We start from the raw sequence: 27128 nt of genomic DNA, 5'->3' as shown, positions 1-27128 counted from the left end.
AAAAAAAAGAAAAAAGAAAGAAAGAATATGAACAAGACCCAGTTTTAAAATATTTTTCTTAAAAATAAAAAATACACATCGTGAGCCCAAGAGTTTTAGTAAGAAAGTCTCAGGGCTGAAAACAGGTATGAGAGAATGGTACATTCTAAGTGAACAATTAAAAGTATTTCTGTCTCAGAAATTTTTCAAAGAACTACAATACAAAGCAAAAAGCAAAAACCTGATGTGTCCCCAGTGAAGAGGAATGAGAATCTTACTTAAGCATTCATCAGCCAACACCAATACATCTAAGCCTTCTCAGACTCCTCTTCCTCCGGGTGACACACCTACCTCACAGGTTGTGGCTTCTCAAGAACCATGGTAAAAACTTTTGGTAGTTGGGCTTCTTAAAGGATTAAAGAGTAATAAATGCCACATCATCCCACCTTAAAAAGGGCTGAACTCTACCTTTGAGATCTTTGAGGCCGATACTATGTACTAACTACTGTGGGTACAGTAACAAAGCTATTAAAGAATATGAAGACAAAATTAGTTCTCCCTTGAAAAACCAACTAAATTACATTATCCTGTAATAATATTGGGTTCACAAAATTAAAATCAGACCTAGGAAACGAAATCAGCTACACCGCTGCCACACTGCATATGCCACTTTACATCTCCATGACCCTTTGAGAGCGTCATGCCCCTTCTTTGGGAATGCCAGCTCCTGAGATGGTCGTATGGCCATTTGGTTAACTTTTGCACACACCTGACGAGCGATGCACCTTGGACTGTATGTCACAGCTTATTAATGAAGATTTGACAACAGTGAGGCCCAGAAAGAAGAAACACCAAGTGGAGAAAAATGGTGCCAAACCAAATACCTCTTCATTCTTTGTTGAAATTCGCTGACGAAAGCTCACGGGCTTCCTGTTCTCGTCCACCTCATAATCCTCCTCATTCATCCATTCATTGAAAACATCAGTGTCCAAAATCCATTTCGCATGAACCTAAAACCACATTCAAGCGTGTGTATCTATATAAATAGTAAATCATTACAGTTTTTAAAGTATTCAACATTGGGGCGCCTGGGTGGCTCAGCGTTGAGTGTGTGCCTTTGGCTCGGGTCATGGTCCCAGGGTCCTGGATCGAGCCCTACACCGGGCTCCCTGCTCAGCGGGAAGCCTGCTTCTCCCTCTCCCTCTCTCCCACTCCCCTTGCTTGTGTTCCCTCTCTCACTGTCTCTCTCTGTCAAATAAATAAATAATAAATCTTAAAAAAAATAAATAAAAATATTCAACACTAAAGAAGCAGACTTATTCTCAACTCAAAGCCTCAATTGCATAAAAGTTTAAAAACATGACATTGTAAGGGTGCCTAGGTGGCTCAGTTGGCTGAACTTCAGACTCTTGGTTTTGGCTCAGGTCATGTTCTCAGTCGGGGTCCTGGAATCGAACCCTGCGTCAGGCTCCGGAGCTCAGTGCAGAGTCTGCTTGTCCTTTCCCCCTTCCCCCCACCCCGCTTGCTCTCTCGAGCGTGCATGTGCTTTCTCTCTCACTCTCTCTCTCAAATATATAAACAAAATCTAAAAATAAAAATAAAAACCCCAACCATGAGAATATTAAAGACCTGTGAATGGCAACTTAACCATTTCTAATTTTTATTCCATGTTACTGCATATAGTAAGAAAGCATCACTGGTTTTGCAAAGACTGAGGTTTTAATAACTGGCCCTTAATTTGATAATCATGTCATCTGTCTTCATTTCAGCTTTATTTAGGTATAACTGAAAAATAAAATTGTAAGATACTCAACGTATACATCATGATGATTTGATATGCATACACACTGCGAAAGGATCCCCCCATCTAGTTAATTAGCACATCCATCACGGTACATACTTAACTTTTTTATGTGTGAGAATATTTAAGTTCTGTTCTCTTAGCAAATTCCAATTATACAATACAGTGTCATCAACTTTAGTCACCATGTTTCACATTAGATCGTCAGACAATTCTTATCCCAACTGCAAGTTTGTGCCCTTTTACCAACTTTACTCCCCCTTGCCCTTCTTTGCTGGCAACCATTTCTCTACTCTCTTATTTCTAGAGTTTTTTTTTTTCCTAAAGATTCCATATAAAAGCAGTATCATGCAGGATTTATGTTTTTCCATTTGGCTTATTTCACTAATCATGTCTTCTTTATTCTGATGAAAACCACTGATAAAAACATTTTAACAGCATTAGGCCATTCAAAGCAATAGGCCTAGTCACTGCTCTAGGCATGAAGGATGTCTCTATGTTTATGCGTTCAACAAAATTCTATGGAATGATGAAAGAGGACATTTACACAGACCTATCATCAGACCTATCACCTCGCCCTGTCGAGTATACAGGTGCTCTGTGGAGACCTTTCAGGGATAGCCAAGGTTGGGGAGTGGAGAAGTGAGAATCAGATTCAGGATTCTTCCAAGCCCTTTATATGGTAACTTCTCTTGCTTTTTTTTGTTAATGTTTCTGGGTAAGAATTTTAAAAATGATGGGTTCTCCGAATGTTGTATAGATATAGATGGAGATATAGATACTGAAACCACAGACCTAGCCTACATATTCCTATTATCCAACAGAATTTTTCAAAGATGGTACACTGGAATTTGGGACTAGACAATCCTTCCCTGTGTAGACAAATATGAAATAATTTCAGCACCAAAATAATTAAGTAGTAAGTTACTGACCACTGAAACATTAGAACTCCATAAACCCATACTGGTAACAGATGAATAAAAAAGTAAATGAGGGGAAAGGAAGGGCTCTGAAAGCCGACTGGTAAATGTGGAGGGAGGGCTAGAATGGAAAATTATCCCTGTGCAATCATCAAAGAAAACACTGGTTCAGGCAAGAATTTCAAGTAGATGCTAAATCTGGGCAATGGAGAGTATTTTGATAAGAAGCAGGATATCTGTATGGCCTACAAGAATCTCTTACAGATTGCTTATAAATTACAAGTGGAAAAAAAAAGGAACTATACAGTGGAGCCAACAGAACACACCGTAACTGGGTGATCAGCATCACCAACAAGGAAGCACTGGGTAATGTTTCAGATTAAAGGAAACAAGAGACAGGACATTTGAATCAATAGCTGATATTCAATGGTATTCTGGGGCGCCTGGGTGGCTCAGTTGGTTAAGCGACTGCCTTCGGCTCAGGTCATGATCCTGGAGTCCCTGGATCGAGTCCTGCATCGGGCTCCCTGCTCGGCAGGGAGTCTGCTTCTCCCTCTCCCACTCCCCGTTTGTGTTCCCTCTCTCGCTGTGTCTTTCTCTGTCAAATAAATAAATAAAATCTTTAAAAAAAAAAAAAAAAGAGTTGATACATGGGCTCTTACAATTGTGACAGAAATGACTAATAAAATAAGTCTGTTTCATCGTAAGAGCCATGCAGGCATGGCTTCCAGCCTTCCTAAATGACACTACCAAGGTTCAAATGCACTCCTCCACTCCTCTCTCAACCACCTCAAAGCACAATGTAACTGGACTCTGGGGTCTCCTCAAACTCCGCTGTAAACATTTCTGCTAAGACCTAGATAATGAGTTCTTTGTGGTCATGGACAGCTTAACAGGATGACAAGAAAGGAAGATCCTCATTCTATACTTCCTTGAAACACTGTTGTGAAAAAGAGCTGAGAAAAACTATTAAGTTATATAAGAATAGATTTTTTAAAAAAATGATCTCTCACCTTCCATGGCTTTTCTGGAATTGGTGGATCTTCAATTTCTGCATCAACATCATTACTATGGACCCAAGTATCATAGCTACAAAGGAAATGAAAAAAGGAAAAACAGCTTAGAACCCAAATTCATTCACTAAAAAGACCTTTTATAAAAAGGTGAAACTGTATTTTAGAAATACTCTTAGCATCAAGTAATAGCAATATTTCACACACTTTTGTCTCTGCCACTCTGACAAGAAAACACTTCTGTAGAGGTCTATAGTGATCCTGACACTGTTAAGTCCAAAGTTCAAGTCTCAGTGCACAGAATTCACAGAATTTTAATGAGATCGCTCTCTCCTCAAAGCATTTCCCTCACTTGGTCTCCAAGACAGCACTATCATCTGCTAGTTCTTCTAGCCACAGCCTTTCCCCATCCTGCATGGCCAGTTTCTCCTCTTCTCCCAAACCTCTTCAACATTGGAAGGTCCAAGTTTGGTTTGCAACACTCCTCTTCTTGTCTACTCATTCTCTTGATCTCATGCAGACCTATGGCTTGAAATATCTACGCATCTGCCCTCTTCTCTGAATGCTGGACTCATGAATCCAACTGCCAAATCCACATTTTCCCTTACATATTCAAGAAGGCTTTCAAAACTAACACACTCAAAATTCAGCATGCAATGTCTTCCTGATCCCAAAAATACGCCCTAGCCAATCATCCCCATCTTAGTAAATGCCAACTCCATTTTTCCAGTTGTTCTGGCCAAAATCCCTGCAGACATCCCTGACTTCACCCTCAATCACATCCTACAATCCAACCAATAACAACTTCGACAGTTCATTCCATCTTCAAAATATGCCCAGAATCTATCTACTTCTCACCCTTCTACTTCTGCCCAAAGCCCTGAGTCCATTTTTCACAAGCAACCAAAGTGATCCTTTAGAAAATCAAGTCCAGGGCGCTTGGGTGGCTCAGCTGGTTAAGCGACTGCCTTCAGCTCAGGTCATGATCCCAGGGTCCTGGGATCGTGTCCCGCATCGGGCTCCCTGCTCTGCGGGGAGCCTGCTTCTCCTTCTCCCACTCCCCCTGCTTGTGTTCCCTCTCTCGCTGTGTCTCTGTCAAATAAATAAATAAAATCTTAAAAAAAAAAAAAAAAGAAAATCAAGTCCGTCCACATTACCACTACTCAAAACCTTCCAACAACTCCCACCTCACTCAAAGAGCCAAAATCCTTACGGTGGATTGCCAAGGCCTCATGACCTGGTCCTCTGACTGCCACTCTGACCCCATCTCCTAGTACTCTCCCCTCAACTCACATTTCAGTTGAGCCACCTGGGCTTTCATGGTGTTCTTTAAAAATGCCAGGCAGTGGCCACTTTAAACCCTTTACAGAGGCTTCTCGCTACCCAGATATCATATGGCTCACCCCTCATATCTTCACACCTGTTTGCTCAAGGGTTCTCTCTTGAATCACTCCCCCTGCTCCCCTACAACTCTGAGGTAAGCATAAAATTACCAAATTGAAACTGTCAACGCTACTATACTGGCCAATAAATTACTGTAAAAGCAAGGAATATCTAAATTAAATACAAGTATGGTAACCAGCACCGGCTCCCTGAAGCCACTACTCAGAAGTCAGTTCAAAAGCATACGGAACAGGGCGCCTGGGTGGCTCAGTTGGTTAAGCGACTGCCTTCGGCTCAGGTCATGATCCTGGAGTCCCAGGATTGAGTCCCGCATCGGGCTCCCTGCTCGGCAGGGAGTCTGCTTGTCCCTCTGACCCTCCTCCCTCTCATGCTCTCTGTCTCTCATTCTCTCTCTCTCTCAAATAAATAAATGAAATCTTTTTAAAAAAAAAAGCATACGGAACAATAATAATAAAAACATTTAAAAAAATAATAATAAATTTAAAAGGGGGGGGAATAAATAAATAAATAAAAGCATACGGAACAAGCACAGCTCCATATGTCTATTAATGGCACTCTGGTAAGTTTTCTAGGAACACTTAAAACATGAGCTGGAGAAAAAAAGATCCTTTGCCAAGTTATTAATTATAACAGATAAAGATAACAATGGTGAGTTAGCAACTGATAACCTTACATTCTCTAGAAGTCTTGAATACAAACTGTCACAGAGGTAGAAGTGAGGGCACAGACTCCAACAGTCCCTCCTTACCCCGGGTTTTACATCCTGCACTTCCAGTTACCCGCAGTCAAACGTGGTTGAAAGCGGATGGTCCTCCTTCTGACTGAAGAAACCTAACGCAACATCACAGTGCCTGCACCACTCACCTCACTTCGTCACCACACAGGCATTTATTATCCCACGTCAACACAAGAAGGGTGAGTACAGTACAATAAGGTATTTTAAGAAAAGAGAGACCACATTCATGTAACTTTTCTTACACTATACCATTCCAACTGTTCTATTTTATTATTAGTTATTGCTGTTCATCTCTTACTGTGCCTAATTTATAAATCACCTTTTATCACAGGTATGAATATACAGGGAAAAAATATAGTATATATAGGGTTCAGTACTATCCATGGTTTCAGGCATACACTGGGAGTCTTTAAAATGAAGCCCTCACAGATGAGGGGGGTGGGGGGACTGTTATATAGTTAATAAAGAAAGTGAACAAGGCCTTGAGAAGATAAGACTCAAACCAGCCACTATATCTTATCTGAAACATAAAGAAAAGGTTAACGGGCGCCTGGGTGGCTCAGTTGGTTAAGCGACTGCCTTCGGCTCGGGTCATGATCCTGGAGTCCCGGGATCGAGTCCCGCGTCGGGCTCTCTGCTTAGCAGGGAGTCTGCTTCTCCCTCTGACCCTCCCCCCTCTCATGTGCTCTCTCTCTCTCTCTCAGATAAATAAATAAAATCTTAAAAAAAAAAAAAAAGAAAAAGAAAAGGTTAACAGGCTAACATGTTTTTACTGTATTATAGAATTTATTTCAACTGTATACTTATGAAGCTAATCATCATAAATTTGAGTTTCCATCTAAATGTTTCAAAGGGCAAATTGATTTCCTTTAAGATTTCCCATAATATTGAAAGGTTTGCTTAACAGTGCCAAGGACTACTTGAAGCCTCAAGACTAGAGATGTTTTATAGGAAGGATTCATTTAAATATTATTTAAAAATCTGCTAGTTCATTTAAAGTCATCAATTATGGTTCAGCAAGCTGATTCAATCTGGTTCTAATTAACTCAACCCATATGAAAACCGTGCATATACTCTTAAAATTCTGAACATATCTAAAGACATATTTCCTTCCTTAAAAAATATCTTGGTATTATGCTAAGTGAAATAATCAGAGAAAGACAATTATTGTATGATCTCACTTACATGTGGAATTTAAGAAACAAAACAGAGGATCATAGGGAAAGAGAGGAAAAAAATAAAACAAGATGAAATTAGAGAGGGATACAAACCATAAGACTCTTTTTTTTTTTTTTTAAGATTTTATTTATTTATTTGAGAATGAGAGAGAGCACATGAGAGGGGGAGGGTCAGAGGGAGAAGCAGACTCCCTGCCGAGCAGGGAGCCCGATGCGGGACTCGATCCCGGGACTCCAGGATCATGACCCGAGCTGAAGGCAGTAGCCCAACCAACTGAGCCACCCAGGCGCCCCAAACCATAAGACTCTTAAATCACAGGAAATAAACTGAGGGTTACTGGAGGGGAGGGAAGTGGGAGGATGGGGTAACTAGGTGATAGACATTGATGAGGACACGTATGTAATGAGCACAGTGTATTGTATAAGACTGATGAACCAATGACCTCTACCTCAGAAACAAATACAGTATATGTTTATTAATTGAATTCAAATTTTTAAAAGTGAAAAAAAAAATCTTTACAGGAGTGCCTGAGTGGCATAGTTGGTTAAGCATCACTCTTGGTTTCAGCTCAGGTCATGGGATCGAGCCCTGCATCAGGCTCCATACTCAGTGTGGAGTCTGCTTGAGATTTTCCTCATTTGTCCCTCCCCCCACTCTTTTTCTCTCTCTCACTCACTCAAATAAATAAATAAATCTTTAAAAAAATACAAATCCTGGGGTGCCTGGGTAGCTCAGTCGGTTAAGTGTTTGTCTTCGGCTCAGGTCATGATCCCAGGATCCTGGGATCAAGTCCTGCATCAGGCTTCCTGCTCAGCGGGGAGCCTGCTTCTCCCTCTCCCTCTGCTCATGCTCTCTCTCTCTCACTCTTTTTCTCAAATAAATAAATAAATCTTTAAAAATAAATAAATAAAAGAATTTTTTTTTTTAAAAAGAGCACACGGGGGCACCTAGGGGGCTCAATCAGTTAAGCATCTGCCTTTGGCTCAGGTCATGATCCTGGAGTCCTGGGACTGAGCCCTGTATTTGGCTCCTTGCTCAGCAGGGAGTCTGCTTCTCCCCCTGCTTGTGCTCTCTCTCTCTTGCTCACTCTCAAATAAGTAAAATCTTAAAAAAAAAAAGGAGCACACAGCCAGACATTATGGGTCATCATTAGATGATGAAGAACACACATCTATGCAATAGTCCTATTCCCTCCATAAACTGAAATACACTCTGATTAACTCTAGATCCAACTGCCAATTTAAAGAAAATACAGAGAATGGAGAAACATGTTCAAATACACCACAGTGATGGCATTAAAAAAAAACAACAACAACAACACCCACATTGTGGTAAACTCTATAGGGTGTCCTATAAAACAAAAAGACATGAATGTTATCATTTAAATAATAATGTTTTATTATTTTTTTAAAAGATTTTATTGTTATTTTTATTTTATTTTATTGAAAGAGACAGAGAGAGAGCATGAGAGAGAGGAGTGTCAGAGAGAGAAGCAGACCCCCTGCTGAGCAGGGAGCCCGATGCGGGACTCGATCCCGGGACTCCAGGATCATGACCTGACCCGAAGGCAGTCGCTTAACCAACTGAGCCACCCAGGTGCCCTAAATAATAATGTTTTAAAAACACCCTGGTTTCTTAAATAATACAATGCATGTGGTCAAGTGGGTAGGGAAGACAGAGAGAGAACCTAGACACTGAAAAATGTGTTAAGAAATATATCAATTAATCACAAAATGTGGCTGAATTCTACTTCTAACAAATAGCAATCTATAAATTAATCATATGTATCACATATGACAACACTGAATAGATTACATAAAGGCATTTTGTTTTTTAGATTTGACAATATTACCCTTTTTTTTTTTTAACAAATGAGGCATTTTTTAGAAATACATATTGAAATATTTATCATTAAAATGTTATGTGTGGGGGGGTGCCTGGGTGGCTCAGATGGTTAAGCGTCTGCCTTCGGCTCAGGTCATGATCCCAGGGTCCTGGGATCGAGTCCCGCATCGGGGTCCCTGCTCGGCGGGGAGCCTGCTTCTCCCTCTGCCTCTCTGTCTCTTATGAATAAATAAATAATATCTTTAAAAAAAAAATGTTATGTGTGGTATTTGCTTCCAATAATATGAGAATGTTAATAAAAGTAGATAGGGGTGGGCGCCTGGGTGGCTCAGTCGTTAAGCATCTGCCTTCGGCTCAGGTCATGATCCCAGGGTCCTGGGATCGAGTCCCACATCGGGCTCCCTGCTCGGCAGGAAGCCTGCTTCTCCCTCTCCCACTCCCCCTGCTTGTGTTCCTGCTCTCGCTATTTCTCTCTCTGTCAAATAAATAAATAAAATCTTAAAAAAAAAAAAAAAAGTAGATAGGGGTATAGATGAAAGAGGACTGGTCTGACATGAAAAACCCACAATGGTCAGAATCTTCCCCACAGCTCCACTGTAGGTTTAAGAAGATGAAGTTCATGGAAGGTTATCCTTATTTGTCAGTGTCCTATGTAGGCACAGTATAAATTTAAAAAGGACCACCATTTTCACTAACATCTAGTTCATATTTATAATATTCTTTATCTATACTTAGAGAATGAAACACAGTATGAGTTATGATTATCTCAAAGTAATAACGACAATTTCTTCTTCTGCCAAGAAGAAAAACTCTATTTAGAAATAAAATAATTCATTCTTAATAGTATGGCATGAAGATTTTTTGAAGAAACAAATAAAACTAAATAGTCATAAAATACTAGGGAGAAAAATTCATTTCTTGAAGGAAACAAATCTATATTAGCAGTCTAATACCATATTGAAGGGGTGTTTTGGCAAATGCAGCAAATTGGAGCTTTGAATTGAATTCCTTAACTTCAGTAAGACTCAAAAAGTGAGATCAAGCACTGAAGCAAACAAAGTTGTCACTCTTCCGAAAATGAAACTACACATAAATAACTCCAGCTTGCACTGAAAAAAAATCTTTATACCAGATCTCAGGACATTACCTGTCTGGGTAAAACCCCCAATGCACTAACACCTGCTTATCTTTTCTCATCACCGGTCTCAACCACTCTTCTGAAAGAGAAAAAGAAAATACTTTAGTCAAGGTAACAAAATAAATGAATAAACTGCTATTTAGACTTAATTTCTACTTAGAATTTTTGGTTTGCTCTGGGTGCCTGGGTGGCTCAGATGGTTAAGCGTCTGCCTTCGGCTCAGGTCATGATCCCAGGGTCCTGGGATCGAGCCCCGCATCGAGCTCCCTGCTTGGTGGGGAGCCTGCTTCTCCCTCTCCCTCTACTGTTCCCCCTGGCTTGTGCTCTCTCACTCTATCAAATAAATAAATAAAATCTTAAAAAAAAAAAAAAAAGAATTTTTGGTTTGCTCATAAGCACCCCCCCAAAATTTTTTCTCATAAATGAACATTGTATCTGTTATATTAAGAGAAAGTTTTTCAGCCATGTATTCAGAACTCCTATAGCATAGGCCTATTATCCATTACTCTTGGCAAATCCAATTGTCCACTGCAGTAAAATACTCCCCTCCCACCCACCTGCCTGTTTGTCTCCAATTCCACCCAAATCATGATCACTATATTCTTTACTACCACATTTCCAAGTAAAACCTCTCCTCCCTCTTTCTGTGAGGCTTTGCAATTACTATACATTTTTTAAGGCGTAAGTCCTGCTTCATGTCCTTGATGAAAGTTTCACCATATACTCTTCCTCCTCTAGATTCACTTTCTCTGGTATCCTGTAGCACTTCACAGACTGCTACATCAAGTTTTTACCAATAATACTATTTTTATTATTTTTTAATGGCATCCTACCTGTTAATTTAGCCTTCCCAACAACAGTTTAAGCATATGATCATATTAGATATTTTTATTTTGAATTTCCTTACCAAATATAGGTGTAAATTTATACAAATTTACAGGATGACCCTTATTGATTTGAATCATAGTTGTATTATATCTACATTTTAGTACTTGTTATGGGGTGTTTCTTTGGTAGTCTAAATTTAGCTTAGCACGGGGCACCTGGGTGGCTCAGATGGTTAAGCGTCTGCCTTCAGCTCAGGTCATGATCCTGGGGTCCTGGGATCGAGCCCCGCATGGGGCTCCCTGCTCGGCAGGAAGCCTGCTTCTCCCCCTCCCACTCCCCTTGCTTGTGTTCCCTCTCTCGCTGTGTCTCTGTCAAATAAATAAATAAAATCTTAAAAAAAATAAACAGGGCGCCTGGGTGGCTCAGTTGATTAAGCGACTGCCTTCAGCTCAGGTCATGATCCTGGAGTCCCGGGATTGAGTCCCGCATCGGGCTCCCTGCTCGGCGGGGAGTCTGCTTCTCCCTCTGACCCTCCCCCCTCTCATGTACTCACTCTCTCTCATTCTCTCTCTCTCAAATAAATAAATAAAATCTTTAAATAAAAAAAATAAATAAACAGTAGTTTATTGTCAAATAAATAAATAAATAAATAAATTTAGCTTAGCAAACTTGTCTCTAGTGCTCAGAGGAAATTAATAAAGCCCCTTGAAACCCAAGAAATAGCAAAACAGAAAAACTTAAGTGAAACCAGCTAAGTAAACGTGGCTTTTCATTGCCAATTTCAACAAGAAATCATCCCAGCTTCACTGACTAAAGGCATGAAAGCCCACATGCCTATGTTTTGTTTTGTTTTTTAATTTTTATTTGAAGTAGGCTCCACACCCAACATGAGGCTCGAACTCACCACCCAGAGCTCAAGAGTCGCATGCTCTACCAGCCAGGTGCCCCAAGCCTGTGTTCTTTTTCAAGCATCCAACTGTTCACCTTACTATCTTGAGAGAAAGTGAATAGGAAAAAATCAAGCCCGGGTCCTTAACCTGATATCCCAAAATGGCCAAGAAAAAAGTGAAGAGGAGGCCAGTTGGTCTTTTATAACTCACTATGTAGCAACAAACAAAATATACTGCCTCTTAACTAGTAAGAACTGCCCTTTAGGATACTAAATCTATCTTCAAAGGCTGTGCAGCTTTAGGAGGTAAAGAAAAAAGAACACTCATTCTTTTTACAGCTGATTTTGATAGAAAGAGACTGTGGCAATGATTGCCTTTGGAAATTTTCCCAGTAGCAGAAATAACTAATGGTTAGAGATATAAATCCACATTCTTCCCAGAGATAATCATATGCTACACAGAACCAATAAAAAAGCCACAGTTTTATGAGTAAAAATTAGTCCAAACTGAGAATATATACATAACTCTCACAACTCAACAATAAGGACATAGTCTAACTAAAATACAAGCAAAGGAGGGCACCTGGGTAGCTCATTAGTTGAGCGTCTGACTCTTGGGCTTTGGCTCATGTGATTATCTCACGGTCATGGGATCGAGCCCCACTTCAGGTTCCGCGCTCAAAGGGAGTCTGCTGGAGATTCTCTCTCTCCTTTTCCCTTTGCGCCCCCCCCCACCACAAATAAACAAATCTTAAAAAAAACACAAGCAAAGGAGCAAATGAAACATTTCTCCAAAGAAGATACACAAATGGCCCAAAAGCACATGAAAAGACACTTGGGGATCATGGGATCATTAACAATTAGGGAAATGCAAATCAAAACCACAAAGAAAAAAAAAAAAAAAAACCACAAAGAGATACTGCCTGACACCCACTAGAATGGCTAATATAAAAACAGAGCAAATAAAAAGTGTTGATGAAAATGTAGAGAAATTAGTATCTCCACACAATGCTGATGGGACTGTAAAATGGTATAGCTACCCTGGGAAACATCGTGGTGGTATAAGAAAATGTTTACTACAGAGTTGCCAATATGGCTCAGCAATTCAATTTCTAGGTATAAACACAAGAGAACTGGAACCATACATCCACCCGATAACCTGTACACAAATAATCATAATGGCATTATTTATAAGTAAGTGTTCATAAATTTACAATTGGCTAAACAAAAGGTAGTATATCCATACAATGTAATGTTATTTGGCCATCATGTACAGGAAGTAACAAAGTAACATTACAGGAGGCCCCAGACCTTGTTTCACCACGGAGACACTGACTTAACACTAATATACCACCTAAAAAGTCTCCATGAGAACTCTAGAACCCAATTAAGGAGTTGCAGTACTTCAGGCAAGCTCAAAGTCAAGAACAGCTGCATTGTAACAGTAAGAAAAGCCATTTCGTATCCACCGCAATAGAAATTCTCCCAAGCCAGCAGAGTTCAGCAGGATCAGGAGGGAGAGCTCAGCTTGCAGCTTCTCCCTTGGGCTGAAAAGAGTGAATGTGCATCCAATATTCCAAATTATTAGGGGGGCTGTTTGCCTCACTGGACTTAGAGCACTGACAGAATGGACATATTTTGGATGTGTGGTGGTCAATGAGAGCAAATGAAATCTAAGCAACTTACTGTAGTACCAGAGAACCAGTAATGCCACAGACAGAGGCTGGTCAACTGGGTGTGATCAGGAAAAAGCACCAAGATCCCAACTTCTCCCCTGGTAGGAAGAAAGAAGAGTGGAATGTACACCCTACGTTCTGACTTTTCTGAGGGCTGCCCAAGGGACAGGTTTCTGTCTCAAATGACTCAGTGCTGATGGGGAACCAGCATTCTTTGGAAACCTGGGCACCACAAAGATCAAGAGAGAGCTCAGTGGCTTGTTGCAACAACAGAGAACTTGTGGTAAAGCAGAGAGACACAGAGAAAGCAAGATATTACAAGCTCCTGAAAGAGAAACCAGCATACTCTTTACACACACAAGTGCAGAGAAGATGCATCCTCTGAAAACCTTTGAGAGATGCCTCGAATCTCAAACTGAGCTGACTGGTGAAGGTCTTCCCCTGTACAAAGTCAGACCATAAAGACCAGGAGAAGCAGCTGTTCTTTCAAAGGCATAAAACACAGCAGAAAATAACAAGACACACAAAGAGAAAGGGAAATGGTCTAATCAACGGAAAATAATTAATCTCAAAAACTGACCCTAGAAGAAAGAAAAGATCTATAAATTATCTGACAAATACAAAGTAATCTTTTTTTTTTTTTTTTTTTAAGTGGGCTCCATGCCGGGGGCACCTGGGTGGCTCAGTTGGTTGAGCATCTGCCTTCGGTTTGGGTCATGATCCTAGGGTCCTGGGATTGAGCCCCGCATCAGGCTCCCTGCTTAACGGGAAGCCTGCTTCTCCCTCTCCCACTCCCCATATTTGTGTTCCCTCTCTCACTGTGGCTCTGTCAAATAAATAAATAAATAAGAGAGTTGGACACTTAAACAACAGAGCCACCCAGGTGCCCCAAAATAATCATTTTAAATGAAAAACCAAAGGGTCAACAACAACAACAAAAATCAAAAGAGAAATTTTAAAAATCCAAAACAAAAAAGAATCAACATACCAAAATTTGGGGGATGCAGCAAAAGCAATTCTAAGAGGGAAGGTCATAGTGATAAATGCCTACTTTAAGAAACAAGAAAAATCTCAAACAGCCTAATTTTACACCTCAAGGAACTAGAAAAAGAAGAACAAATGAAGCCCAAAGTTAATAGAAGGAAGGAAATACCAAAAATCAGAGCAGGAATAAATGAAACAGAGACTAAAAAGACAATGTAAAAGATCAATAGAGCCAAGAGCTGGTTATTTGAAAAAAATAAACAAAATTGGGGCTCCTGGGTGGCTCCATGGGTTGAGTGTCTGCCTTCAGCTCAGGCCATAATCTCAGGATCCTGGGATCAAGCCCCACGTTGGGACTCCCTGCTCAGCCGGGAGGCTGCTTCTCCCTCTCCCTCGCTGTTCCCCCTGCTTGTACTCTCACTCTCTCTCTAAATAAATAAAATCTTTAAAAAACGTAAAAAATAAACAAAATTGACTCATCAAAGAAAAAAGAGAAAGGGCTCCAATCAATAAAATCAGAAATGAAAGAGATGTTACAACTGATACCACAGAAATAAAAAGGATTGTAAGAAACTACTATGAACAGTTAAACACCAACAAACTGTACAACCTAGAAAAAACAGATAAATTCCTAGAAATATACAACCTTCTAAGACTGAATCATGAATAGAGAATCTGAAAAGACTGATTACTAGTAAGGAGACTGAATCAATAACTTAAAAACCCCCTACAAACAGAAGTCCCAGACCAGATGGCTTCACTAGTGAATTATATCAAACATTCCAAGAAGATTTAATACCAATCCTTTTCAAACTCTTCCAAAAAATAAGAGGAAGGAATACTGCCAAACTTATTTTACAAGGCCAACATTATCCAGATACTAAAACCAGAAAAGGGTGCCAAGAAAAAAAAAATTACAGGCCAAGGCCAATATCCCTGGTCAACACAGATGCAAAAATCCTCAAGCAAATATTATCCAAATTCAACAATACATTAAAAAGATCATACATCATGATCAACTGGGATTTATTCCAGGGATGCAAGGATGGTTCAACACCAGCAAATCAATCAAAGTGATATACCACATTAACAAAATGAAGGACAAAAATCATATTATCAGCTCAATAGATGCAGAAAAAACATTTGACAAAGTTCAACATCCACTTACAAATAAAAACTCTTGATAGAGTGGTATAGAGAGAACATACCTCAACATAATAAAGGCCATATATGACAAGCCCACAGCTAGAATAAAAACTCTTGATAGAGTGGGATAGAGGGAACATACTTCAACATAATAAAGGCCATATATGACAAACCCACAGCTAACATCATACTCAGTGGTGAAAAGCTGAAAGTTTTTCCTCTAAGATCAGAAACAAGACAATGATACCCACTTTCACTATTTTTATCCAACACAGTATTGGCAGTCCTAGCCACAGCAATTAGGCAAGAAAAGGAAATAAAAGGCATCCAAATTGGAAAGGAAGAAGTAAAACGATCACCATTTGCAGAATTCATGCTACTGTATTTAAAAAATCCTAAAGACTGCACTGAAAAACTTAGAATAAATGAATTCAGTAAAGTTGCAGAATACGAAATTGATATACAGAAATTAAAATAATGGTTTAAAAGAGACTCAGTGCACTATAAAAGAACACATTAAACTAAATAAAATTAGGAAAATGACGTATGAACAATAACAGAGTATCAACAAAGTGACAAACTATAAAAAAGAATCAAACAAAAATTCTGGAGTTATAGAGTAACTGAACTGAAAACTCCACTAGAGGGTTCAACATCAGATGTGACCAATCAGAAGAAAGAATCTGAGAACTCAAAGACTAGACATTTGAAATTCTCAAGTCAGATGAACAAAAAGAATGAAGATAAGAAAACCTAAGAGACATATCCACTCATCTAAATAAATGTTGTAGAATTAAGATTTATCTTCCTCTTCTAATGAGTATCTTGATTTTTAAAAATTCTCATTCCTTAGAGAAATACATATTCTTTCTACTAAAATCAGTAATTCAATCCATGGTTTTGTTGTTGTTGTTGTTTTAAGATTTTATTTATTTATTTGACACAGAGAGAGTGATAGAGAGAAAGAGAGCACAAGCAAGGGGAGCAACAGGCAGAGGCAGAGGGAGAAGCAGGCTCCCCGCTGAGCCTGATGCAGGGCTCAATCCCAGGACCCCGGGATCATGACCTGAGCTGAAGGCAGATGCTTCACCGACTGAGCCACCCAGGCGCCCCCTTTTTTTTTTTTTTTAAGATTTTACTTATTTGACAGAGAGCAAGAGCGCACAAGCCGGGGGAGCAGTAGAGGGAGAGGGAGAAGCAGGCTCTCCACCAAGAAGGGAGCCCGATGTGGGGCTCAATCCCAGGACCCTGGGATCATGGCCTGAGTTGAAGGCAGATGCTTAATGGACTGAGCCACCCAGGCGCCCCACCAACCCATGTTCTTAAATCAATTCCTTTATCCCTTCCAGGTTTCAACTCTATTATGTGATTCAGTTTACTTTTGCTCTGCCCAGAAATAAACTGTAAAACCAAATCTTGAAAGACAAAGCCTGGCCACCTGCTGGGTGGCATCCTCCACTTTTTTTTTTTTCTCATTTAACTTTTGTTTTAATGGGTCTCAAAATTCTGTGACAGATTTTTGGTCAAGTTGTTTCCATTAAAAAGTACTGATTTTAAAAACTAGTCACTTAAAACTGCCACACACACACACACACACAAAAAAACAAATGGTCCACAAAACATTCTCCTTTCCTTCTGAAGGTTTTACGATGCATTGTTATCATTAACCAGTCTTTTACTATTAAACTTAAATGGCCAATTGACACAAACAGTTGTGAGACCGTTCTTCCACCACTGATTAAGACTGGGGTGGCAGGTATTGGGGATAATATTCATTTAGCCTTCTGAGCTTTCTGGGCAGACTTGGTGACCTTGCCAGCTCCAGCTGCTTTGTCCACTGCTTTGATGACACCCACAGCAACCGTCGGTCTCACGTCACGAACAGCAAAACAGCCCAGAGGAGGATAGTCAGAGAAGCTCTCAACACACAGGCTTTCCAGGAACCATATCAACAATGGCAGCATCACCAGGTTTCAAGAACTTGGAACCATCTTCCAGCTTTTTTCAAGAACGACGATCTATCTTCTCCTTCAGCTCAGCAAACTTGCAAGCAATGTGAGCAGTGTGACAATCCAGCACAGGGGCATATCCAGCACTGATTTGGCCTGGATGGTTCAGGATAATCACCTGAGCCGTGAAGCCAGCTGCTTCCATTGGTGGGTCATTTTTGCTGTCACCAGCCACATTGCCACAACGAACATCTTTGACAGATACGTTCTTGACATTGAAGCCCACACTGTCCCCAGGAAGAGCCTCACTCAAAGCTTCATGGTGCATTTCAACAGACTTTACTTCACTTGTAACACTGACTGGAGCAAAGGTGACCACCATGCTAGGTTTAAGAACACCAGTCTTGACTCGGCCCACAGGGACAGTACCAATACCACCAATTTTGTAGACGTCTTAGAGAGGCAGACGCAAGGGCTTGTCAGTTGGACGAGTTGGTGGCAGAATGCAATCCAGAGCTTCAAGCAATGTGGTTCCACTGGCATTCCCATCTTTACGGGTGACTTTCCATCCCTTGAACCAAGGCATGTTAGCACTTGGCTCCAGCATGTTGTCACCATTCCAACCAGAAACTGGCACAAATACTACTGTGTCAGGGCTGTAGCCAATTTTCTTAATGTAGGTGCTGACTTCCTTAACGATTTCCTTGTACCTCTTCTGGCTGTAGGGTGGCTCAGTGGAATCCATCTCATTAACACCCACAATTAGTTGTTTTACACCCAGTGTGTGCGCCAGAAGGGCATGCTCACGGGTCTGCCCATTCTTGGAGATACCGGCTTCAAATTCACCGACACCAGCAGCAACAATCAGGACAGCAAAGTCAGCCTGAGATGTGCCTGTAATCACGTTTTTGATAAAGTCTCTGTGTCCTGGGGCATCAATGATGGTCACATAATACTTGCTGGTCTCAAATTTCCACAGGGAGATACCAATAGTGATACCACGTTCACATTTAGCTTTCAGTTTATCCAAGACCCAGGCATACCTGAAGGAGCCTTTTCCTATCTCAGCAGCCTCCTTCTCAAATTTTTTGATAGTTCTTTTGTCGATCCCCACACATTTGTAGATCAGATAACCAGTAGTGGTAGACTTGCCCGAATCTACGTGTCCAATGACGATGATGTTGATGTGAGTCTTTTCCTTTCCCATTTTGGTTTAGGTTGAGCGGTGGTTTTCACGACACTTGTGTTCTGGCGGCAAACCCGTTGCAAAAAAGCCATCCTCCACTTTCTTTTCCCTGTCATACATTCTGAGAAACTGGTGATCTTCCACCAACTCCACAACTTACCCTCACTGGCAAGTTACCAAAACTTCATTCTCAAAGGTTACCAATGATTTCCTTATTGACAAATCCAAATGCCTTGTCTCAGGCCTCACTTTTATTTCTTTGTAGAACAGTTCCATTGAAAACCTCCCGCATTTTAAAATGCTCTCCTTATTTTCCCATGACTTTTAATATATGGACCATCCTTGGCTTGCCATCTAATTTCCTTTGCTCTCCTGATAAATGTATTTATCTCATCCAAGGACACAATTTTCCCTCACTCAGCAATTTAACTCAGAGCATCCCAAAGGGTCTTGCTCTGACCAGTCTCCTTCTATCATATGTCCCAGAAATCAGCTCCCAGGCAAATTTTCCTAATACAGCCACATTTGCTCATTTCTCTCCACTAAAATCATCAATATTATCTACCCTCGCCCTCATCCACCTAATAAAAACAAAACTCTATACTAGAGCTTTGTCCTCTCACCTACCTACTCTTCTCTCCCACTATGCTAAGATATATAGCCAAACTTTGCCATTTCCTTTCCTTCAAAGTTCATAATTTATTACCACTATGCTTTTGCCCCTTCTAGCATAACATACCCCAAATCTTACCAACAGATTAAGGCCCATTAAATATCACCTTTTATTTAAAACTTTTACTAATCCTCATTAAAGGTATATTGCATTTTCAAGGGCTTTACAATACGGTTTCTAGTATGTTTGTGGCTGGTACTGTTATCATCTGCACACTTACCTGAAACAAGTACTTATAAGAAGCCCAGCACAAGGCTTTGCTGAGAGTCAACATTTACCTGACAGTTATTCTAAGGTAAATTGTACAGTGTGCCAAACCATGTCCTATATTTCAAAAATACCTTCAATACATTAAAAATTAAATTTAAATGCTATCCCCTAACAATTGCTCTAACTACTAATACCAAGCGAGCATCATCAGTATGCAGTAAACTAGGTTGTATTAAACAAAGGAGAAAAACAAAACTAGCACCACTAAGGAATCACTAAGTAGCCAGATGTAAAAATTACAGTTCAAATCTTTTGTAAAAGGCAATTTTTCTCAAAAAGCTCACATGGTAAAAGTTTTCTATCAGCCTTATTAGCTCAACAGAGCCAGCAAAAGAATCAGTATTCTAACATCACAGCTATCCACCACCCCCATCTAGTGGGCACCAGTTGCTATTACCAAACAGGAAAAAGGCTGAGAAACAACCAGGTAAACACTAAAGGCAGGATGAGATTTCTCACTTTATAAAAGCGTAATAATCACAGAGCTGAGATTTTTGACTGTAACAAATAAAATCAAACTTTTAGCTATCAAACTGATGATGAGAAGACCTAAATGTAACAGCTAAAACTGTAAAACTTCATGACTCTGAATGAGGCAATGGTTTCTTTAGATCTGACACCATGCATAAGCCATCAAGCAACCTATCAACTGTTTTCAATATCTGTAGGATCTGTAACAATGTCCCTCTTCCATTCTTGACATTATTTGTTCTTTTTCTCTTGCTTACTTGCAGCACGATTTGAATAGCCTTATTGATCTTTTCTGAGAACGATTTCTGACACTGCTGAGCACCTTGCTCCTGTATATTTTCCACATCATTAATTTTCGCTCTTAATTATTTCATTCTTTCCTTAGGTTTAATTTGCTGTTATTTTTCCAATCTCTTGAGAAAGATATGTGCATCACTGATTTTTCAGTCTTTCTTCTTTCCTAACATACACGTTTAAAGATAGAAATTTCCCTCTGGGCATAGCTTCAGCTGTATCCAACAAAATTTAACATTCTTGTACTTTATCATTCATTTCATAATTATTCAGTTCCAAGGATTTTCTATTTCCATTGTAATTTCTTCTTTGACCCATGGATTACTTGGCAATATATTTCTTTTTTTTTTTTTTTTAAGATTTATTTATTTATTTGAGAGAGCGAGAATGAGAGAGAGCAAGCACATGAGAGGGGGGAGGGTCAGAGGGAGAAGCAGACTCCCTGCCGAGCAGGGAGCCCGATGCGGGCTTGATCCAGGGACTCCAGGATCATGACCTGAGCCGAAGGCAGTCGCTTAACCAACTGAGCCACCCAGGCGCCCGGCAATATATTTCTTAATTTTCAAACATACACGGATTGTCTGGTAATCTTGTTACTGACTTCTAGCATAATTGCACTGGTCAGAAAAAATACTCAGCATGGGGTAATTAGCAACTCAAATGTGATATAATTTAGCTTCTTATAAAGATGACCTAAAGGGATATGTTATGTTAACCAGAAGACTTGATCCCTTATAGAAGACCTATTTCTCAAATTAATCTGGTTAATTTATTAATTCATATTTTCTTTCTCAAAAAATCAGCTTCCATAGCCCTATCGAACTCTGGCCACACACAAAATCAACCTGAGGATAGAAGAGCTAAAGTTCAGAATCTGAACCATTATAAATTCACCAAACTAAAATATTGCTGAAGGACCGCATTCAGAGAGCCAGTAAGCCCATCTTCCCCAAAGATGTTCTTTCATTTTGCAATGTCTCTTAATTTTCAGAACACAAGGGACACAGCAAACATTAACAAAGTTAATACATAAGGCACACCTAAACACCCAGATAATAACCAACAAAGAAAAAATAAAAGTCAAATGATCAAAAAGTCGGACATCAAAGAATTAGTTTGCTTAGATCAATTCAGCAAAAAAAATAGAAAACTACATTTAAATAATCTGTGCAAGTTATTTAATACTTGAAAGTCTCTTTTTCAAAAAGCTAGTAATACTGTTTAAATCTCTGATAAAATTTAAAATCTAGTGAAGTAGGAGTTCATAACCAAAAATTAACTTACCATCCTCTTGTGAGGAAGGATATGGATAAATGTGGTGGGAAGCTTTTGACTTCTCATCAGTGAAAGTCCCCTGGAAAGCAAATGAACAATATAAGGGTAAAGCACATGGCAAACAGACTATGCAATGCCAGATGGAAACTGCCAGAGAATCATAAAGGCATTACTTTATGTATTATGTACTATCTACCCATCTCTCTCTATATATATATATTTGTCAAGACTATATAATATTTTTGTTACTTTTAGTAAAGAATTATTAACAAGGAAAAATAAAAACACGTAAATTATCTATAGACACAGTTTATATTGTTGTATAGAAAAATAATGCAAGTACCTCTTACCTAATTCTCTATGTATCTCTCTAGGAAACCTTGTCTGTAATATGAGTATTTCTAATTCTAAAAGTTACTCCAAAGTAATCAGAAATTATCACAATTATCTGAAGTGAGTCAATGCAGGTTTATGACCATGAGCCATAACTTATGCTTACATACATATAGGATGGACATTTTACTTCGCTCTAGCATGTATGTACACTACTGTTGTTTAAAGTCAATGTTAGGGGGTGCCTGGGTGGCTCAGTCATTAAGTGTTTGCCTTTGGCTCAGGTCATGATCCCAGGGTCCTGGGATCCAGCCCCTCATCGGACTCCCTGCTCTGCGGGAAGCCTGCTTCTCCCTCTCCCACTCCCCTGGCATGTGTTCCCTCTCTGGCTGTCAAATAAATAAAATCTTAAAAAAAAAAAAATCTTCATTTGAGACAGGGAGAGCACACAAGAGGGGGGAGGGAGAGGGACAAGTGGACTCCGTGCTGAGCATAGAGCTGGACACGGGGCTCAATCCCAGGCCCCCAAGATCATGACCCAAGCCAAAATCAAGAGTCGGACACTTAACGACTGAGCCACACAGGCACCCCTATTAATGCATTTTAAATGCCTGAACAAAGGCCTAATCATCAGTATTCGATAATATCACTAGCTTACTGTCTCTTCCCTATGAGTCTATGAAACCAGGAAGATCCTTATGTCCCTCCAGAAGTTATCCCTAGAACACAATCGCTAAGCCAGACTCTTAAGAAAAATGAGAACTAAATGTTCAGTATCAACTGTAGGAAAATATATAAGCTTCTTCCAGGATTAATGTGGTAGCAATAAGAGTAGGTAATTTCAGCTTGAAGGTAATACCCAGCAGGTTAATTTGTTCCGTTTCTGCCTTCTAACATTCTACATGTAATTACAATACACTTGACAGCCACTCCAATAAGCAGTCCAAAAGAGAAAAGGTTAAGTGACTGGTTCAAAGTCAAAATGCTGGTGGGACGAGGAAATGGACCTGAGACTGCCTGATCTGACAGCACAATTATATTATCTTTCTCTTTGGCAGGGATGCTGTATGTAAGAAAAGGACTATACTAAATCTCCAAATGTAAACAGTATTAGAAATCCTTATTTTAGGAACTTGGAAGATATTTTACTAATTACTGAACATGATACAACTGGCAATCTCTTTTGCAGAAGGAAAAAAGATATTTCAGGGCGCCTGGGTGGCTCAGTTGGTTAAGCGACTGCCTTCGGCTCAGGTCATGATCCTGGAGTCCCTGGATCGAGTCCCGCATCGGGCTTCCTGCTCGGCAGGGAGTCTGCTTCTCCCTCTGACCCTCCCCCCTCTCGTGTGCTCTCTCTCATTCTCTCTCTCTCAAATAAATAAATAAAATCTTAAAAAAAAAAAAAGAAAGAAAGAAAAAAGATATTTCAGAAGGCTTCTCAGCTAATTCTAAGGATTGTAAAACTTTGTCACTCAAATGATGTTGTTTCAGAAAATTATCTTCTACCTGGGTCTCCTCAGCTAGTTTACGATGATACAGGGTTGCTTATAGTTCAGCCACATGTAGCCACAAACCTACATGCAGTAAATACCCAAGGTCCCAGCCTAAAACGAGGTTAGAGGAGGGAGGGAAAGACGACCGAAGAGAACACTGGCACATGTGAATCAAGACAATGTAAGCTTATGGGGAAAACAGAATTTCCCAGTCCACATATATAAATACAATAGGTATCACTGGAGTGGCAGGGGTGAGGAAAGATAGGTTTACTTGAAACAATATGTGATCTCCTCTTACTAACAGCTGTGCCATCAACTTCTACTTTGTTTGACTTTGTGATTACAGTGATGCAGACCACATGGTCTCCTTAAATTACATAAGCCCAGGGGCACCTGGGTGGCTCAGTCCATTAGGCATCCAACTCTTGATTTCGGGTAAGGTCATGATCTCAGGGTCTTATCGGGCTCTGCACTCAGCAGGGAGTCTGCCTGAGATTCTCTCTCCCTCTCCCTCTGCCCCTGCAGCCTACACTAACTCATGCACTTGTTCTCTCCCTTTTTCTTTAATAAATAAGTCTAGGGGCGCCTGAGTGGCTCAGTCAGTTAAGCATCTGCCTTCGGCTCAGGTCATGATCTCAGGGTCCTGGAATCAAGTCCCATATCGGGCTCCTTGCTTAGCGGGGAGTCTGCTTGTCCGTCTCCCTCTGCCCCTCCCCCATACTCATGCTCACTCTCTCTCCTCTCCTCTCTCTCAAATAAATAAAATCTAATAAATAAAATCTTTAAAAAAATTTTTTTAATAAAATTAAATAAATAAATCTTTAAAAAATAAATTGCATAACCATATTTCACAGTAAGACTATAGTGACCCCATACCAATGACTATTAAATGCTAATTTTGGATATATATGTGCATCAAACCACCATATTGTACACCTTAAACTTACACAATGTTAGATGTCAATTATATCTCAACAATGCTAAGGGGGAAAATGCTTCTAGGAAAAGAACTGGAGGTGAATGGAAAGAAAAAACTTGGTACTGTAAGAACCCAAAGAGAGAACTTTCATTTAATGCAGATATATACAGAAACTAAAAGATATTATGATCGAGATTTACAAGCTATTTTTAATTACACAATTTTCTGAATTGATGTTTATTACCTGATGTCGTTTGATAATATCTTTTAATTTGTTAGCCAACTTCAGATCAATGTCTGGAATGAGGTAGATGTTGGGTCTGGTCAGACAGTTGCTCTGAGGAAGAAAGAACAGATTTTGAAATTCTCTTGGTTTTGAAATGATGTCACATTATTAATGAATTACCCCAATGACCAAAGTTGACATTCAAAGCCATAGTGCTTAAAATGAGAAGATGTTTTTTTAGTATAGACTATAGAACTCTCAACTCAATATAAAGGCTAGGTGTTCAGCAGGCCACTTAATGCCATCCCCAGATCCCTTCTCTGCAGCTAAGTACACCTGGACAAAAAATGTTCAGAATCACAACCTAAAGAAATTCATCATATTTTTCATTAAGGTACCACATTGACATATTGATACTTCTATACCCAATCTTACCTGAATTGACGTTAACAGTCCAAATCTAATGTAATATTTCCACCTACACCTTTTATTGGCAAGGGGGGGACCCCCGAACTGGATCCCAGGGGAATGCCCATTTTGGTTCATTATGTAAGTTACTTATAGCTCTTTTTCCCATTTGTAAACTTACAAATAGCAATGATTAAAACATGCATATTAACTCCTCATCACCAAAAATCAGTGACCAACAAAAAAAAATTGTTTCTCTAGCAGTTCATGAGACAAGTTTCAGGCATCAAGTTAATGATAATATCTAGTTGAATCTTTGCTAGCTGCCCCCCCCAGGAAGGCTAATTCAGTAATCATTAAAAATTACCAATCAATAGGGTGCCTGGGTGGCTCAGTGGGTTAAGCGACTGCCTTCTGCTCAGGTCATGATCCCAGAGTCCTGGGATCGAGTCCCACATCAGGCTCCCAGCTCAGCGGGGAGCCTGCTTCTCCCTCTGACCCTCTCCCCTCTCATGCTGTTTCTCTCTCTCAAATAAATAAATAAATAAATTACCAATCAATAAAAATACTAGGAAAGAAAAGAAGAATACTAAGTGTTCTCTCTTCCAGGTTATATCCAGTTGGGGAAATAAGATCTATATTTGTGGTATAACCCTGAAACAAATCCAAAAAAAAAAAAACAGAGAGAGAGAGACTATATAAATGAGTGACCAGTAGATTGAGAGTGTTTATATTAAATATGAAAGAAATTCAAATAACAGATTAGGTGATATAAAGGAAGAAAGTATCAGGGCATCTGGATGGCTCAGTCAGTTAAGCATCTGACTCTTACTTTCAGCTCGGTCATGATCTTAGGGTCATGAGATCGAGCCCTGTTAGATTCTCTCCCTCTCCCTCTGGCCCTTCCCCCACTCTCTCTCTCTCTAAAAAAAAAGAAAGAAAGAAAATATCATAGATTATTTCACCAGAAGTTTAGGATCAATATTCTATAAATGACAAGTTTTAGTCATACTTTATAGCTCTAATCCCCCAAAACCCATAAAAATAATAGAATAGATTTCAGAAAATTTTTCTTCCTTTGATCTTTTGGCAGTCAATAAAGCCAATCTAAGAACTGAAAATATATTACAGGGAAAATTTTTTTAATAATTTAACGTTCTGAGTTACCTGCACCAATGTTTTTTCAATGTTCATAAACATTTCAACATTCCGATCCATTCGGGATGGATTCTGTAGATCAAATCTACGCCTAAAGAGAAGAAAATCATTACTTAATTTGTCTTCTACCTTAAACAAAAGTGAAACTTAGTTTTAGCACTCAACACAAATGAATTCCAAAGATGTGGAAATTAAAACAGTGCTCTACAAAACATGAGGGTATTTTCTCAGTATAAGAAAGCAGTGTCAAAATCTTTGTAAAACATTAAACATTATGACATTAAGGTCCACTCCAGTCAAAATGAAGTACCAATTCCATGAGGTATCCTGTTTTTAAGTCTAAAATACTACATCATATAAAAAAGGAGTCCACAGATCCAAAGGCAGTAAACTATTACACCACTCTTCAAGTATAAAGAAAGTTTATCTAACTTTCTATATGCTTACAAGTCATTTGCTCAAATTCAGTGTCTGTGTTCTCTTTGAGCCTACTATTGTCCTAAATCTGGTAAATTCGTCTATTTACCTTTTCTCTCTCCCCAATGTCTTTTTATTTAAGTACCCAAGCCTAACATTCTAACATTGTCTGCCTATTCTCACCCACTTCCATATGAGTAAATCTTAACAAATTTGAATGCTTCTTTCTCCGTATCTTTTATTCAACACTTACTTTGATTTTGCTCCATTTTAATTCCAGGGAAAGTATAGCTCAGTGATTGAGAGTGTGGGCTGTGGAGTCAAACTGTTCTGGGTTCTAATCCTGACCCCATTTGTATTTATGCAGTCTGGAGTGATTTACTAAATCCAAGGATCAATTTCTCCCTGAGTACAATGGCCCATTACAGGTTTTTGTGAAGGTCAAATGAGGTATATAGGTTAAGGGCTTAAGACTGTGTTTATGCTTAGTCTGTAAGTGACCAATAAATGTTAAC

At 39.5% G+C, this 27128-nt stretch overlaps 1 protein-coding gene and 1 pseudogene across 1 annotated transcript in view; both read right to left on the bottom strand.

Annotated features, from left to right (window-relative positions):
• The window catches only part of SMARCC1 (SWI/SNF related, matrix associated, actin dependent regulator of chromatin subfamily c member 1), a 178117-nt gene that overhangs the window by 108556 nt on the left and 42433 nt on the right, over nucleotides 1-27128 (bottom strand). The window contains exons 4-9 of the mRNA XM_034997255.1: nucleotides 26206-26287; nucleotides 24649-24741; nucleotides 21666-21735; nucleotides 10025-10094; nucleotides 3714-3789; nucleotides 864-989 (exon numbers count right to left, since the gene is read on the bottom strand). Of these exons, the coding sequence (XP_034853146.1) occupies nucleotides 864-989; nucleotides 3714-3789; nucleotides 10025-10094; nucleotides 21666-21735; nucleotides 24649-24741; nucleotides 26206-26287 (517 nt within the window). The remainder of the gene's footprint in view (nucleotides 1-863; nucleotides 990-3713; nucleotides 3790-10024; nucleotides 10095-21665; nucleotides 21736-24648; nucleotides 24742-26205; nucleotides 26288-27128) is intronic.
• Nucleotides 17222-18771, bottom strand: LOC118005358 (annotated as a pseudogene).

The sequence above is a fragment of the Mirounga leonina genome, unplaced genomic scaffold (genome assembly GCF_011800145.1).
Source record: "Mirounga leonina isolate KUSES-001 unplaced genomic scaffold, KU_Mleo_1.0 Mir_94, whole genome shotgun sequence".
Taxonomy (NCBI): domain Eukaryota; kingdom Metazoa; phylum Chordata; class Mammalia; order Carnivora; family Phocidae; genus Mirounga; species Mirounga leonina.
Note: the sequence above shows the minus strand (reverse complement) of the source record. Positions and strands in the feature narration are given on the sequence as shown.